This window comes from Camelina sativa, chromosome 14, assembly GCF_030686135.1.
Source record: "Camelina sativa cultivar CO46 ecotype springtype chromosome 14, ASM3068613v1".
NCBI classification, from domain to species: Eukaryota; Viridiplantae; Streptophyta; class Magnoliopsida; order Brassicales; family Brassicaceae; genus Camelina; species Camelina sativa.
The window spans coordinates 6,289,103-6,306,349 of record NC_141893.1 but is presented as its reverse complement, the minus strand read 5'-3'; the positions used below and the strand labels follow the sequence as shown (position 1 = coordinate 6,306,349).

Sequence of the window (17,247 nt, the reverse complement as noted above, 5' to 3'; positions counted from 1 at the left end):
ATGTTTTCTGACTCTAGAGTTGGAGTGCTTTCGATAAATATCAGAACAGCATTGTTAGTTGATTCAAACGCAAACTCATTTGCTTTTCTGAGATTGTTCCACTTTGGAAGAAAGTCCCAGAAATAAGTCTAAGAATTTAGATGATTTGTTGCGTTACATTATATAATCATCTAAATTTTCATGACAAAGTGGTTTGCTAAACAGAGAACTGTAAGTAATTTTTTCTTTTTATATAACAAGACAAACCAAGTCTACAATCATAAATGATGGTGTTATGAGTAATGAGCAATCTACAAGACTTTTGCATCTGAATCATGGTGTTAAGACTAATGAGCAAGAATTCACAAAGCATAAGCAAGATTCCTCAAATCTGTTCTAATTCAGCTGCAAGATATTGGAGAGGGGTTAATATAATAGTTCCATATAACGGCATCAACCAAATCAGTGAAAATGGTTAACACTCTATGCGTAAAGTATAACCAACGATTGTTAATCTCTCTAGTCGTGATCGATCCCTTGAAGAACGATCACCCATTAAGCGCCACTGACTGCAGTACTGTACTGTGACCTTGATAATATCAAGCACTCTCAGGATCCCTTCAAGAAGTCTAACTGTATACTTTTAGAGGGACCATATCAAAAACTTGATCTGAGCATCTTACGAAGTTCATTTTTTTAGCATTATGGACATGGCTCATATTGTACTCTCAACTCCTGTTTGTAAACAAACTTAGTCGACACAAGAGTTCGGGTCTCTCGTGGTCGCGGTATCAGCGTAGAACAGAACATTTTCAATAACCAGAAGAGAACCTATGTTTAAACCCTAGAGAAGGTTCCCGATGTTTCAACTTTCAACTAACATCTCAAGTATTCTGATTGTGTGTGTTACCCTGCGACAATGATCAGCCTGTGGCCTGTGGGACACAACACAAGCAAAGCAGCATCCTCATTTGGTACCTACAGAAGAGAAAAAGTAAAATTTAATTAAAAAAGCTTAACAACATGAAGACCACACAAAGCAAAGTATCAAATATGTTCTTCAAAGATTATAGAGGAAACTGTTGCCTCAAAACTAGCTGCAAATCCAAAAGAAACTTAAGTCAGTAATAGTAGAGATATGATGAGTACGAGAGAGCAGTACATATACTTTTGGCAAACAATAGAAAACATCTATTAAAGAACAAGAATTAAGAGATTAAAAAGCATTTCCCTGTATCAACCAAACGGTCTCTATCTCTTTCTCCCACCACGATCCCTCGCAGACAATGTTAGGAGTTCTCCTGCTCCGACATTGTAATGTGCAAGCGACATGTTGTCTTTTAAGAACCCAGCTTTTCCACTTAACTTCTGTTTGTTTGCAGGAATATCTATCTCCCCAGCTATTTTCACCTTCAAACTCCCCACGTTTTCGGATAACGACTGCACTGAGATCTCAATGACTTTGGACTCATCATCCCTTTTTGGCACAGAAACCCTGATAGTAGCCGAACCCTGAAAACATATAAAACAGGTCAGATAACTCAGAGGAAAAAGAAATGGATTATAAAATTACTGTAAGAGTCTGAAAAAAAAAACACATTACCGGATGCTGAGCAAGAAACTGGTCTTCTGGAACAAGGGCTGACTCGTCAAACTTTTGTCTCTTTGGCTCAGGCTCCTCAAGAAGAGGTGGTGGTGGAGCAAGCAACCCAGGCATAGGTGGTGACTGCAACATCCCCATTGAATGCGATGGGAGCTGACCATAAGGTCTAGGAATTTCCATACGAGGAAACTGAGATCCCGGTGGAGGGGGCACATGCATAACAGAATGCATTTGTGGTGGTCGGTTCATCATCATCGAAGGGTGTCCAAGTGGCCCGGGAGTTGAGAACTGGTGTTGCTGATGCATTGGCTGCATCATTGGAACAACAAGTGGCCTCGGTGCATCAGGGTACTGAACAGTAGGAGGAGGACGAGGGAGGTTCAAGGCAAAAGTAGGAGCTGGTACTGGTAATGGCAAGACTGTTGGGACACCTGTTCGAGGAGGAGGAAGAGCAGCTGGACCAAGGAAGTTATAAGGATATCCATAAACACCATCACCTTGCTCCTCCCCATTAGCGTTCTGAGTCAAGGCTTGGCTAGCTGTGCGACCGATACTTCCTGTGTGACCATCCCATATTACTTGTTTTGGTTGCTCATCTTTCTTCCGCTCAATCTCTGCTTTGACAGCATTTGAGACTTCTTCTTCGGTTGTCCCAAAGATATCAGGACGCAGGCGGGCCAACCCGACAATGTTCTTAGCAATCTCATCATCTTGTGCAAGAGTGGTCTCACGAATCTTAGCAAACATCCGATCCTTCTGCTCTTTGAACTTAGGATCAATAAGAGAAATCCGCATGTGCTCAGACATCTCATTAATGGGAATCATCTCTCCAGTAATTGGTGATATAACAACTTTAGTTGGATCTCTCTCTGTCACGATCCTATCTTCTGGCCTCTTCCAGTTCTTAACAATCCTCATTGGTGCTTCTTCACCGTGTACATTTTCAATCTGCATAGAGCAACCATTCTCTTCCAGGTTCGCTGATCTCATTCCTTCTGCAACAAGCTCCACTTCATCTTCATCCAATTCCATTTCTACCTCCTTTCCAGGCTCAACAATTTCATCTTTTCCAATTACTGATACTTTGCTCCTCCTTATAACCTCGTCAAGTGTCATAGACGGTGGCAAATCTTCATCTTCCTCGTCAGAAATCTATCAACTCAACAACCGCAAAATCATGCCAATCGATCATAGCCATCTGCACTCTCTCCTTCTCTTTCTCTTCTTCTTCCTTCTTACTCTGTTGCTCCTGAGAACGATCCCATTCAAGACGATTCAAGCAACGCTCAAGAACAGTAGTCAAACTAGCCACACTCTTTCTCATCTTTTCTTTCAAATCTTTAGGAGGCATCAATACTTCAGAATACGCATCAACCAGAGAAGTGAAAAAAGTGAACATGCTATGTGTTGGCTTCATAAACTGAAACTGAAGATTGTTCATATCTCTACTCGTCAATCCCGTTAAAAACGACTTCCCGTTCCGTGCCACGAACTGAGCAGTAAGCTTAATAATATCAAGCTCCTCACTCGTGATCGCTTTATGAATTTGAACTGTATACTTCTGAGGCTCAGGAGCTTCTAAAGGCTTACTAGAAGGAACCCTAAATCGAGCCTGCAGGTCAGGTTTTGCATCACATGATACAGACTCATCATCAGCTACAACAGCATCAAGTTCAGGATCTTTGGTAGTATCATCAAAATCAGTAAACTGAGCTCCGTCTTGATTCAGAGCAGAGTACTCAGTGATCTTGTGCCTGTAAAAGTCATGATAAGGGTCATCGCTTTTCAGAAAGTTGAAATGAGTTTTATTCGCCTTCTCGGCTTTAACCTTGTTTTCAAACACCAAGCCGTATTTGGCAACAAACTGAGCCGTTTTCTCGACGATTTGTTTTATATCTGGAGGTGGATGAATGATCCCGACGGGTTTCGTGTGAGTAGTAACAGACGCCGGAGCTCGATTTGAATTGTTTTGCTCTGCTTGCATCGTCTCTTTCTCTTCCTCCGTTAGTTGCGACGACGGAGGAATTGGACCTAGATTACCGTCAACAGGAGGAGCATCTAGTGGCAGTATCTTCGTCGAACCCAACATCTTCCTGCAGTGAGCAAAAAAAATGAAAACATTAGGTATCAGATTATGATGACACTGGAAACTAATCAAATCTTCTAAAATTGATTGATTAAGCGGAAATAAAATCGTAAAAAAACATGAAATAGCGATAGGGGAAAATAGAGTAATCGGCGATGTGAAGGGCTACTACGTTTAGGATAGAGATTAAAAGAAAAAAAAGCATATCGTGTACCTTTGCCGGTGAGGAACAGCACCACCGCAAAATAAATCACTTCGGCGTGGAGAAGAAGAAGAATAAGCGAAGGACGGAGGAAAAAGACGATTCAGGTTTATATAGGTTTCAAGTAATGGGCTTTTTCACTTGGGCTTACAATTGTGGTCCATAGATAATTGTTAGACCGACTTCATCATGAAAGGCTTCATTATTACTGCATGAATATAAATATCTACTATTTTATTGTGATGTGATTACATACCATAATATACTCTCTTTTTTGTTTTTGTTAAAGGCTAATTACTTTTAATTTAAGGATCTATGTTTTATTCATCTGGAAATACAATAAGAAAATTATGTAAGTTTATAGGTTCAGTCTTTAAAATCTTTGGCTTTTTAATTCAGTGTATTATCTTAAATTGGATTTTTACAGACATTTTGTTTTCAAATTAGGTTTCAGAAAATTTGGAAATATTTTTACAAGTTAAAGATACACATTTATTGAATTTTAAATGTTTGAGATTGTAATTCATCTATTTAATTTAAAAATCACTGAATAATAACAAATATTCCAAAATTCTCTGTTCTAATAAAGATAGATTTACTATAGAATAAAATTGAGGAAATTACTATTAAGATTTCAAAATATTATTGTTTATTCAACATTGTTTAATTTAGCCATGGTCTACCGACATGGACCCAACCCACCAAGGTTAAAAGCATACATGGTCTTGGTCCCTTTTGGAGAGGAAAAATATAATGGTAAAGACAGGTAAATTAGTGCTAAATATTCCACTTAATTTGAAGAAATCTGGAGAAAACAAAAAGAAAGAAAGAGCATTAACAATTTGTTAAGTATTATTATTAACCTATTCACGTCAATAAACCACCTGAAATGTTTTAAAAAGATTTCCCACATGCTAAACACTTATATGAGCATTACGAGTAGTACTGACCAGAGAGTACGAGCGAGTGCTTGCTTTTCTTATTTTTCCTTCCGTTACAGAAAATGCCGACAAACGTAACATTACATAAACATGATGCCATGTATCTGACTATCTGAGATCTGACTGAGGGCAAATTGATATTTTATTTTTTAAACAATAAACTATATATACCAGTTTTTTCTTTTAATTCAAAATTTTATTTAGATTTGATCAATTTACTATGTATTTTTGTTTGGTATGACCGTGTGAATGACTGTCTAATAGAGTAATAGTTTTGGTTTTTTTTTATTTATAATTCTTCTTCACGCTTCGTTTATTTATTTGACACTGCTGCTTCTAAAACTGAAACCAGAAGAACAAGACACAAAACTGAAATAAACTACAGTTTAGATTGTTCACTAGTAGAATGAGATATATGTAAAATATTCTATATACATATATCTCATTCTAATATCATTAGCACTATGAATACATAAAAAATAATGCTTTTATACATCCATCATTCCCACATATTACGAAAATTACAAAGAAGGGGAGATTGCATTTTTGTTGATTTTTTTTTTCTTTTTTTTCTTCGTTCCTTGTTGTACTTATGTGTTTGGTATTAGTATCCTATAATCATCAAGATTTTGAACATATAGGTAAGAAAGAAAGTGCAATGATTTGTTGCGTAACATCATATAAACCATCTTCGAAAATTTCATGATAAGGTACTAAACACTCTCTTTTTGTGTGTACTTGCTTTTCTACAAATTTCTTTCCTTTTACTTTAATTTCTTTATTTATAATTCTTCTTCACGCTTCGTTTATTTATTTGGTGTCTACTGAATATTTTTTTTTATTAAAGAACAAAAGAGTTTGCTAAGGGGAAAAGAGGTAAAGAACAAAAAGCACGAACATGCAAAAAAAAGAAAAGAAAAAAAAACATAATCATTCAAAAGAAAAAAAAAACAAAGAGAAAATTTTCCTTGGTTAAGTTCTTTTCAGTTTAGTAAGTTTCTAATTAAGATAACCTTGATTCTTTGTGAAAAGGTTTCTTAATACTTTTGCTAAGAAGAATTAGAAAGAAAAAAACATATACATATATAGATATATAAATCTTTCTCACTATATACAACAATATATATATTACCAATGATTATTTTTTTTTCAACATCTCGATAGTACAGATTATAACGACCCGCCTAATTACCAACATTACATATATCATCCCTTAGTTCTTATGATAGTAATTGTGCCCCTCCCTAGTGTTTGTATCTTTGTGAAAGCAACCACAGCTTTGCCTGATAGACCCGGTCCATCTGCAGAGACACACGGACAGCACGCATAATCTCCAACAGGATGTCGAACCGGCCGAGCCGATGGCATTAGAATCCTCTTGTTAATGTCATTTAGGGTTACGTCTTCTTCTCGACCACCTGGTTTCACCACTCCAAATGGATACACCACACTCTTCTTCTCGTCATTGTCGTTCTTCTCTGTAATGCACAAGTGTGTAAGTAATAAAGTATTTATATGGACCGAGTAATAAAGGAAAAAAATATGATACAGCTAGTGTTTTTTTTTCCACTATCAACCAAAAGGAAACTAGGGTTACTTGCTAAGATACTTTACATGTGAATGTGATTAGAAACAAAAACTTTGATATCAAATATTCATAAACGCAAAACGCAAATGAATAAAAATAAAAAGAATTTTCATGTTTTATTTTATTAACGCAATATATGAGTGTGGACAATTACGCATAAACACAAACGAAAAATATATCCCATTCATTACTTTGGAAGAAAATACAGAATGCTTACTTGACGTGGTCGAGGTCCTCGAGGATGGTTCGAAAGAGTCTTTTGAAAAATTTGAAGATTTTTCTCCTGAACATATATTGATCGAAGAATTTGGAGATTCAACTGCTCAATTATAAGAAATTTTTTGTTAAAAGGAGAGTTCATTCATCAAGATTATTCAAGTTATTAAAAGAAAAAAATCAGTTATTACTATTATATTAGTTTAATAATAAACAATATTTATGTAGAAAAACAAATATGGGTGATAATAATAAAGAAGTAGGTCTACCTGCAAACTGACTACTCGTGCAACTATAATTCTCAGGCAGGCCCCAATTATTCTGCATTATTATATACCACGATTAACCAACTCATTTTCATACTAAAAACAAAAAGAAATAGCGACTAATTATGTAAATGACAAATGGAAAAAAAAAAAACAGAGTTGTAATTATATAAAAACCTGAGAATGGTCTAAATCGTTAGTTGGTTTGTCCTCGGCGCCGTTGAACGACAGACGTCTCCGTTTGCTTCTCCCACTGAACTCGACGAGTGCGTCTTCAAGGTATCCGGTGGAAACGTCCCCGATATCCATCTCCGGCGAACATAATATATGCTCCGGCGATTCATCAATGAGCCCCCATGCATCTACAAAAGTACATTGCATGGCCAAATTCCTTCCATTAATACTTGTGTGTATATATTTTAAATGAAAATTTCTTGAATTACGAAGCACAATTACATTCATGATCTTTCCAACAAAAGAATAATAGTTTTCACCAAAAAACAAAAAAGAATTCATATATAGTTTTGATTGCACGAATATTACCAACAAGCTCAACAAATATTAACATATTTATACATAAAAGATCAGTAATTATATATGTGGTTGTCTATACCCAGATTGAAGTTTTGGTTGAAGAGTGATCCAAGGTTATGGAGATCCCAAGAGGGGAGAGAGTAGGAAAGCTCACTCATTTTTTTTTATTTTTTTTTGTAATGATTTGTCGATTTGACTATGAATGTGTTGAATTAAGGGGAGACCATGTGGCTACCTATTTATCTTGGTGGGTTGTGAGTAAAAAGTAAAAACAAAATTTAAATAATCCAAATAAAGCATGAAAATGAAAAAAGAGAAAAGAAACTAAAGAAGTGAAGAAATTTGGAAGGAGAAAACTTAGTAGTTAGTACTCAATACAGTCAACTATAAAGAAAAGATAAAGAGAAATAATGGGTGGATAGTGTGTGTCCATCAGGATTTATTTCATACAAAATAATATAAATATTAATGGGTTATCTGTGAAATGGTGATCAAATATTCATTTTTTAACAGCATTTCTTACAAGAATTAAAAAAATTTAATATGATTTTGTTACTCCCCCATTACAATAACTTATGTTAAGCAAACGAATCTCCCATTAGATTTTGAGAATTAATTTGATATGCACAATTGGAGCTATGGAATAATGTTAATAGTTTTATTACATGTCTAAGAAAAATGAGCATATTTTACTAGAGAATGATAGTTGAGTGCAGAAGTATTTACACAGAGTGTGAATACTTTTCTTACAACTATTCGGGTACCATGTTACAAGCTTTGTCAATATTATATAAATGATAGGTGGTGTACAAAAGACAAACTATATGTCTATGAAAAATAAATAGATATTGACCAAAGTGCAAAACAGAAATGGAACAAATGTAAACTAAGTTTTGAAATCTGAGTGGGGTTAGGTAAATGGGGGACTGAATAATGGCTAAAGGCGATGAAAATATCATCATGATGTCTATGTTCTAATGCTGATCATGCATGTTACTCATGGAAGAGAGAGAAAATGGTGGATGCATACTGGCATGCTATATCACCTGATTGAGTAGACAGAGTAGTGTTAAGTGTTGGCACAACAAATGACGATAGTTTACTTATTTGTGGTTTGTACATGTGCTACATGAATGATAAAATCATCAATAATCATATATGTGATGAGTTTCTAACGAGTAAGCTGCTTATCGCCAATTATAATAAATTTCCTAATCTCCACTTTGAGTTAGCTACTCTAATAGCTAGTGAATGTATAAGACTTACACAACTAACCAAGTTAATAGTGTATAAAGACGAAATATACGTACACACTTGAAACATGGTTAAAACAAAACGGGTTTAAGTTGTTTAACAATCATAAGAAAGTAACCAATAAAAAAAGTCGATCAAATCAATTAGCTAAGCGATAAATCCTTTTTATTTCATATATTAATAATTTAGTACTAATAGTTAACATAAGTGAAATACTGAAATGTGAAACTTCGTTGCAATAATCCTACATTCAACCATACTCTGCCTAATTACAAAACCAAAACTTTCTACACAGAATTCATTTTGTATTGTTGTGAAATGTTTACATTGTAAAGAAACATGTAATAAATACATCGAAGGAGATAAGCGAACTACGAAGGTAAGCTGGTTTATCAAAGTCATGCATGTTAACGAAAAAAAAAAGTTCAAAGTGAAGAGAAATTCAAATTTTGCAGCTTTATCTCCGTAATGTATATATTCTTCAAAGCAAATTTTTGCTTTCTGATTTGGTGAACAACCTGTTCTTCTATTATTAGGTACTTTTCCCCTTAGATTTATATAACTTTCAATTCTTCCCCTTCGTGGGGTCATGTCATATCCTATCACGTTTACTCCATCATTACCTAACTTTCATTTCAATTTTTTGTTATTTTATTTGTCATTTGTGTACCATGTATTAATATTGATGAGAATATAGGACAACGCAACGCAATCATAGTTACTAAGTCGACTTCTGCCAAAAAAATTACTAAGTCGACTAAAATTTGATGATAAATTGAGAAACTATAGTCTATTGGAAATGATTAAACTTGTAATCCTATATGATCACTTCTTTTTTTTTGGTCAACCAAAAAGAGAAAATTACTTGGCATTTGTAGTTTACCCTATTTTTATATATGACTTATTAATGCGACAAAAGATATATATAGAATGCTTTTTCTCTCGATTGCAATGCATATAGCCGGCATACGAATTTTCCGTGGGGACGAATGTATGCATGCCGGCGGGACCCAAATGGAAAAATTAGAAAGATTGCAGCCGTATCATTTGTGGGGTCTTCTTCTTTAAAATTCGGGTTTGAATGGTCCAACACTTGTACACACATACTGAGCGAGGCCTTCTACAAATTACTACAATATACACTGGTCAAATTTGATGCTTGCAAATTCGCAACTTACATGGTTTTCTTGACAATTAATCGTGATGATACCTTTTCAGTTTACAACTATGTTTTTTTTGGTTACAAGATTTTCATATTCTGCATGACTATTACCAATTAGGTGTAGGCTAACCACATAAGTTGATCAACCTTCGTCTCTTTCACATAGTGCTTTTATTTGAACTAAGCGGTGAATGAATTAATATAAATGGTAGTTGATATATGAAAATAGTTAAGTTTCTAAAACTATAAACCACCAATTTCCTTTTCATACGTACTTCAAGTATGTAGCACTGGAAACATTACCAATACGAAATCCAATATTTAGTATTAGATACAATTTCGAAATTTCAAACGGTATGATTGATCCATGATATATAATCCTCTTTATTTTCTTATGGGTCCGAGTAGATTTAAAAATATATATATATATTTGTTGTTAGAGAATCCTGAGATTTTATATATCAATTATATATTTGGTTAAACAGAAACCATTTAGTGAGGGTAGATTTTAGCCAAGTAGTTTTTGTTTTTGTTTTTTTTTTTGTTTTTTTGTTTTTTTGATAGAGTATATACATTGACACGTCGAAGTTCGAACAAACAAAATAGTAATAATTAGTTGAAACAATATTTTGGTCAGAATCTCATTCTACTTTACAGAACTTAAGACTGCGATACAAAAAACGTACTAAGCGAGTTGTGATAAAAACAAAACACTCAAACGAAAAATCAGACTGCTATCAATTGATTGATACCTCTATAAAATTTACTATACAGTAGTATTATTCATAAACAGATTAGGAAACTTTTGTGATTACCAAAGCTGTGCAATATTATTTGTCTTTGCATGGTTTTTTTGTTCGGTTGTACATTGGACGGTTCGTGATCGCCGATGGGTAATTATGGTGAATCAAACGGTGATGATTGAAGCTCAGGTTTGGCCTCAGTCGAAGATTTTGTCTGTTGCTATAATAACTTGGACCCATTCGATTTTTGTTTGCTTTTTGAAACTCTACCGGGGCCATTGTCAAAAAAGTCAAGGACTACACTTAAAACAAAAACACAAATGCTTAAATTTCCAAAAGAATCGATTAGAGAGTGTCGTCACGGACCGTTCTTCTGTATAGTTCTCGACTTGTCTTCGTTGTTCTCGCTAGCCCTGGGCATATTAACCGAACCCGAAACCCGAACCCGAACCCGACCCGAAGTATGGGGTTTGGTTCAGATAGTATATAAAACCCAATCGGGTGTAATACTTCTAATGTTCGGATACCCGATCGGGTTCGGATATTACCCAAAACCCGAAGTAAAACCCGATTTCCGTACATATATACATACATACATTAAATCCCTAAATCCCTAAATATATCAATCCCTAAAACTAAAGATCCCTCTTTAATAGCATAGTCTGTTCGGCTTTCTTTCTTCGAAAAAAAATATAAAATCAGTTTTTATCCCCAAATCGTAAAACTGGAAACACTAAATCGAGTCGTTGCCTCTTCTCCTCCTTCTGAAACTTCACGAAGGAAATCAAAGGTTTGTCTTCTTATTCTTCATCTTCTGTTTTGTTCTTTGCTCTTGTTTTCATTAATCGGTAATAATAACATAAAAAACTCAGTAGGATATTGTTAGTTTGGCATACTTAGTTGTTTTCAAGTTATTAGAAAGGAAAAATCAGTAGTTTTTGAGACAAGACAAAGTATATTTTCAGATTTTATATATCAATGGCCGTGTATGATACAATATTTTTGATGATAAATTTAAGGTGGTTTTTTAAATGGTGGTTATTTTGCCTTCCAAGACAGTATTGCTTCTCTTGTAAATCTTTCCCTTGGATGTCATTTTCGATTTATCAATCGAGCATGTGCAGGCTAATTGTTAGTCCAATATGTTTGACCAATATGCTTAGATTAATTCTTCACGTGTATGGTTGATTTGAGATTACAATGTGGAAAGTGATTTGAGAATCACATCTACGTTGAGCCCTGTCCTCTTTTAGCCAAGCTACCAGCTAAAACTCTTTTGTTGTTTTCTGTTACCAAATTCATTTATTAACCTCGATAGTTTTCAATTTATATTTCAGTCATACCTAACACTCTTAACATGTATATGTAGTTTAGCTAGCTCTCTATTTTGTTGGTTTGAATGTCCTAAGTTTGTCTAGCTCTCTATTTTGTTATAGTTGCTATTTGGTTCTATTTATCTTTTAGTTTGTTTAGGTCTGAGTTTTGTTTTTAAAGTGTTACTTATGATTTGCAGATGGATTCATCATCTCCAATTTTTAATGATGAAGAGAGAGATATACACGAAGAAGAAGAGGTTTAAACACCTGAGTCTAATTGAAGGAACAAAAAAAAACAGAGTCGTAATAGCGGAACAGATTCTGAGCAACTTGAGTCTAAGACCCAAAAGACTATCAACCCAAGATCAAATGTATGGCAACATTTCACAAGATTGAAGGACAATCGTGACAAATGTAACTGCAACTATTGTGGAAAGGAATTCAGCTGTCCAACAAAATCAGGAACAAAAATCTTGTGGAATCATCTTAAAATATGCAAGACATATTTGGCATGGGAAGACTGTCAAAATCCTAGTGAAAGTCAACATGTTATTAATAAAGAAGGGAGTTTACAGTCTGGAAAAGTGACTGAGCATATTTTTAGAGAAGCATTGAATGAAATGGTGGTCATAGGAGAGTTACCATTATCGTTTGTAGAAGGAGCGGCAATTAAACACTTTTGCAACAAGGTAATGCTTCTATTTTCTTTTGCGGCTTGTCAATAAACTGATTCTAATACATGATTCTTATCAATGTTTTTTCTTATGTAATCCACTTAGGTGAACCTGTACAAGCCACATTCAAGAAGGACAGCAGGAAGAGACATAGTAAAGCTGTTTGTTGAGAGGAAAACTACTATTAAAAAATGGTTTCTCATTACCAAGCAAAGAGTCTCACTCACAACTGATATATGGGTTTCCTCTGTAACTGGTACTGTTTTTTAAATAAAATTTTAATATACGTTGATTAATGTTTTTGCTAAATTAGTGAAGATTCTTATCAATGTTTTTTTTTCTATTCACAAGTTCAAGTTATATGGTTATAACTATCCACTACATTGATAAGGATTGGCGTTTGAAAAAGCTAATTATAGGATTCAAACATGTTGAAGATCACAAAGGTAAAACAATCGCCAATACACTTTTAAAATGTCTTGATGAATGGGAGATAGAAAAGGTGTTTACTGTGACTGTGGATAATGCAACTGCTAATACTAGTGCTCTTAGTCAGTTTCAGTCTGCTTTCTCTTTAATTAGTGAAGATTCTCTGGTTTTGGGTGAAGATTTTATGCATATCAGATGCGTTGGGCATATCATTAACCTGATAGTGAAAGATGGAATGACTGAAATTGATTCAAGTATCACTGTAGTCCGAAATGGAATCTCATATGTTAGATCAGGACCAAATAGGAGGAAGTCATTTCAGCTTAGAGTAGACTCTACTAGGTTTTCAAAGGGAAGTTTGCCACTAGATGTCTGCACTAGATGGAATTCGACATTTTTGATGTTGAATAGGGCATTAAAGTTCAAAGGAGCATTTGATAGGATGGAGTTTGAAGATAAGCTGTATAATGATCATTTCTTAGAGACTGAGAATGGAGTTAAAAGGATTGGACCTCCTCAAAGAGATGATTGGCGTAAAGTTGAAAGGTTAGTGAAGTTTCTCCATGTTTTCTATCATGCGACCTTGGTTGTATCTGCATCTACGACTATGAATGCATACAAATGCTATGGTGAGATAGTTAACATAGCAGTAAAGCTTCAGTTGCTTTGTCATAGTGTTGATAATGAGGTGAAAGTAAATGCAAAGAAGATGTTTGACAAATTCGACAAGTACTGGGATGGCCTGCATAACATCAACAAAATGTTGGTAATTGTTACTGTTTTTGATCCGAGAAAGAAGATGCGGTATGCAAATTTGTGTTTTGAGGATCTATATGGGGCTGAGAGTGTAAAAGCTAAGGCGCTGTATGATTCAGTTTTGAACATCATTCGTGATATGTATAAGGAATATACTACAAGATACAATGCATCAGCGAATGGGGAACTTTCTCATTCTCAGTCCTCAACTCAAAATACTCAAGAAAGGCAAACAGACCGAGTATTTGACTCCATGGAGGATGAGTTTGATGGATACAATCCAGTGGACCATAAGTATGATACATTGCTTAGAAAGATTGGAGTTAGAAACACAAATGAATTGGATACTTATCTCAGGGAAGAAGTTGAGAATCCTGAATTGATGATGGGAATTGAGTATGATGTACTCTCTTGGTGGAAAGTTAACAGTGGCAAGTATCCTATTTTATCTCAGATGGCTAGGGATTTATTTGCTATGCAGGTGTCTTCAGTTGCTTCTAAAAGTGCTTTTAGCACTAGTGGAAGGATAATAAACCCATATAGAAGTTGTCTCACACACTATATGGTAGAGATTTTGATGTGTACAGAACAGTGGCTCAAGCAAGACATTAAGTTTGAAGAAAGTGTGCTTACAAATGCACATATTCTTGCTGACTTTGAGTTTGGGGATGAGTTTGAAAGAGGTTTGTTTCTTATCTTGCTTATAATCTGAAATTTTGTAGTGTTAGTTCAAAAACTTATCTCTCAATGTTTGTAATTGTCTTTTTCAGAGTTTGAAACATCATCAGAAGAACCTTAAGTGATTACATGACACAATGAAGATGCAAAAAATGAATGAGGAACCAAAGATGTTTTGGAAGATGTCTACTTGAAGTTCTCTTTATTTTGGAATACTTGAATTTTTTCTATTGTTTTTAAAATGTTTTAAAAGACGTGAATTGAATTTCTCTTTTCTTTTGGTTTAACATTGAATTTAAGTGATTAATTTTCAGGTTACATGTTTAACTTTCAGTTTAGATGTATAAACTCGATCGGGTTCGGATCGGGTTTTTGAAAATCTTTCGGGTTCATCGGGTTTCGGGTAAACCCGAAAATAACCTGAACCCGATCCGAACCCGACCCGATAGTATGTAAAACCCGATCGGGTACTATAGGTGTAAACCCGAACCTAATTGCCCAGGGCTAGTTCTCGCAAGAAGACCATGTAGATAGATTGATAGATTTTGTTGTTCAGTAAAATGTATGTCTGTAATCCTTTTGAATTAGGCGAATTTGAGTTTTGAATTACATGGTTTAGTTAGTCTGACCATGTAATCAAAGTGTATTAGAGCAAACCGGATCACATGGTTCAGTCTGGTCATGTATGTAGTAAATCCAATTTTATTTAAACAAACCGGATTCTGGTTATGTCTGGTTATGTAAACCAATTATTTATTTTTTTTTTTTTTTTGTTCATCCCGTCGAATTGGTGGTTTTACCTGAAGGGGGGATTGAGTATCATCGAAAAACCCTCAGGCTCAAAGCGCCGGCGTTCACTCTCTCTTTCACTAGCCAAATCCGATTTCGTTTTCTTGGTTGAGATTGAGAAATGCAGAGACCATCGTTGCGGTTACTAGCTAAGCCTCTCTTGGAGAGTAGGCGAGGGTTTTGTACGAGCTCTGATAAGATCGTAGCTTCGGTGCTTTTTGAGAGATTGCGTGTTGTCATACCCAAACCGGATCCTGCTGTTTACGCTTTCCAGGAGTTCAAGTAAAAAAGCCCTCTCCTTTCTTGCTTGCTTGTGTTCTGTTTTGCTTTGGTTTTGGAATGATGAGAAGTAAGAGAGCAAAACGTAGTCGAACTCGAATTTTATGTGGTGGAATCAGATATGATTAAGTCATTGAGCAGTGAAAAGTTTTGATTTTTACAATATGGTTTACCTGATTTTGATTACTGGAAACATTTTGTCTTGATTTGGTTGATCTGTTGCAGATTCAATTGGCAACAGCAGTTTCGTCGTAGATACCCAGATGAGTTCTTGGACATTGCTAAGAACAGGTAAAAGTTTCTGCTTTTTGTCAATCTTTTTTGATATCATGATGTCTCCAAGCTTATAATATGTTCAACTGTTTCTTGTTCATTCAACTTTGGGTTTATCTTCATTATGAAAATAGCGAAATTTTTTTAAGATATAGCTCCGTGAGTTCCATGTGCTTAGTTATCGAGTGACCTGAGCAGCACTACCTTGGCTGTAGTGAAAGTTTAGGACTCTTGTATGCTCTTAGATGTATAGTGAAGGTTCTATGACTATTTCTTGCTCAGTTTAAAGTTGTTTTTAAGTGTAGTGAAGGTTCTGTGACTTTTTCCATGAAATTATAGTGTTGTCTTTGGTTGATCTTTTGATGTGTGAATACAGATCCAAGGGTGAATACCAAATGGACTATGTACCTGCTCCTAGAATTACAGAGGCTGACAAGAGTAATGATAGGAAGTAAGTTGTTCGCACCTCTTAGAGATTCTTGCACTGTTGTGTTTCTCTTTGATTGAAGATTTGCTAGTTACTTTTGGAAAAATTCGTGCTATTATATAGGTCATTATATAGAGCTCTAGACAAAAAGTTGTATCTTCTCATCTTCGGCAAGCCATTTGGAGCTACTAGTGACAAACCTGTCTGGCATTTCCCTGAGAAAGTCTATGATTCTGAGCCAACTCTTCGCAAGGTGATTGTTTGATGCTGATGCCTCTATTTTTTTTATCCATAACACCATAAAGTTTCATTCCCCTGCTTATTGTTGTTTTGTGGATTTGGTATTTGCAGTGCGCGGAATCCGCTTTGAAGTCAGTCTTAGGAGACCTCACTCACACATACTTTGTAGGAAATGCTCCAATGGCTCACATGGCTATACAACCTACAGAAGAAACACCTCATTTGCCATCTTACAAGGTAATAACCAAGAACAAAGCTTGAGAGATTTTATCGAATAAGTCTCATCTTGAAGTTAATGGGGATTTTCTGTTTTTGGTTCTTTTCCTTTTTGATGTTTGTGTAGAGGTTCTTCTTCAAATGCAGTGTAGTAGCAGCATCAAAATACAACATAAGCAACTGCGAGGATTTTGTGTGGGTAACCAAAGACGAGCTTTTGGAATTCTTCCCTGAGCAAGCTGAATTCTTCAACAAGATGATCATTAGCTGAGTCACTCTCACACCAGAAAATTCCTATCTGAATCCTTTCTTCTTCATCCCTGTGATCTTTATGGTTTTGAGAGAGTTAATCTTAAACAAGATGTTGTGAATAACCAACCAGACCAAACCATGTCTCTGGTTCTTTTAGTCACAAGGAATTTTTTATCGACTGTTTGGTCTGGAAGTAGTTGAATGTAGTTTGGCTTCTTTCTCAACCTGTTTACTTTTTACACATCTCTCCGATACACATCATATTTGAGAAGAAGTCACATTCGTTAATTCGTCAACGGCCAATGCCACATTCCTCTTCAATGGATCTTCGTAAGCCCACTGGG

At 35.2% G+C, this 17,247-nt stretch overlaps 1 protein-coding gene and 2 pseudogenes across 3 annotated transcripts; 1 reads left to right on the top strand and 2 right to left on the bottom strand.

Annotated features, from left to right (window-relative positions):
* Window positions 1–209: 209 nt before the first annotated feature.
* Window positions 210–4,014, bottom strand: LOC104740136 (putative splicing factor 3A subunit 1; annotated as a pseudogene). The gene is made up of 3 exons (XR_015580536.1): window positions 3,883–4,014; window positions 1,583–3,675; window positions 210–1,491 (listed from the first exon to the last, which is right to left on the bottom strand). The product of XR_015580536.1 is annotated as a putative splicing factor 3A subunit 1 (transcript).
* A 1,856-nt stretch (window positions 4,015–5,870) lies between these two features.
* Window positions 5,871–7,770, bottom strand: LOC104740135 (uncharacterized; annotated as a pseudogene). The gene is made up of 5 exons (XR_015579408.1): window positions 7,495–7,770; window positions 7,059–7,243; window positions 6,885–6,936; window positions 6,617–6,718; window positions 5,871–6,289 (listed from the first exon to the last, which is right to left on the bottom strand). The product of XR_015579408.1 is annotated as an uncharacterized LOC104740135 (transcript).
* A 7,183-nt stretch (window positions 7,771–14,953) lies between these two features.
* Window positions 14,954–17,127, top strand: LOC104740133 (large ribosomal subunit protein mL46). The gene is made up of 6 exons (XM_010460665.3): window positions 14,954–15,498; window positions 15,721–15,786; window positions 16,145–16,219; window positions 16,319–16,448; window positions 16,547–16,672; window positions 16,779–17,127. The coding sequence occupies exons 1-6, from the start codon at window positions 15,338–15,340 to the stop codon at window positions 16,920–16,922; spliced, it is 702 nt and encodes a 233-aa protein (XP_010458967.1). The 5' UTR covers window positions 14,954–15,337; the 3' UTR covers window positions 16,923–17,127.
* The last annotated feature ends 120 nt before the right edge of the window (window positions 17,128–17,247 follow it).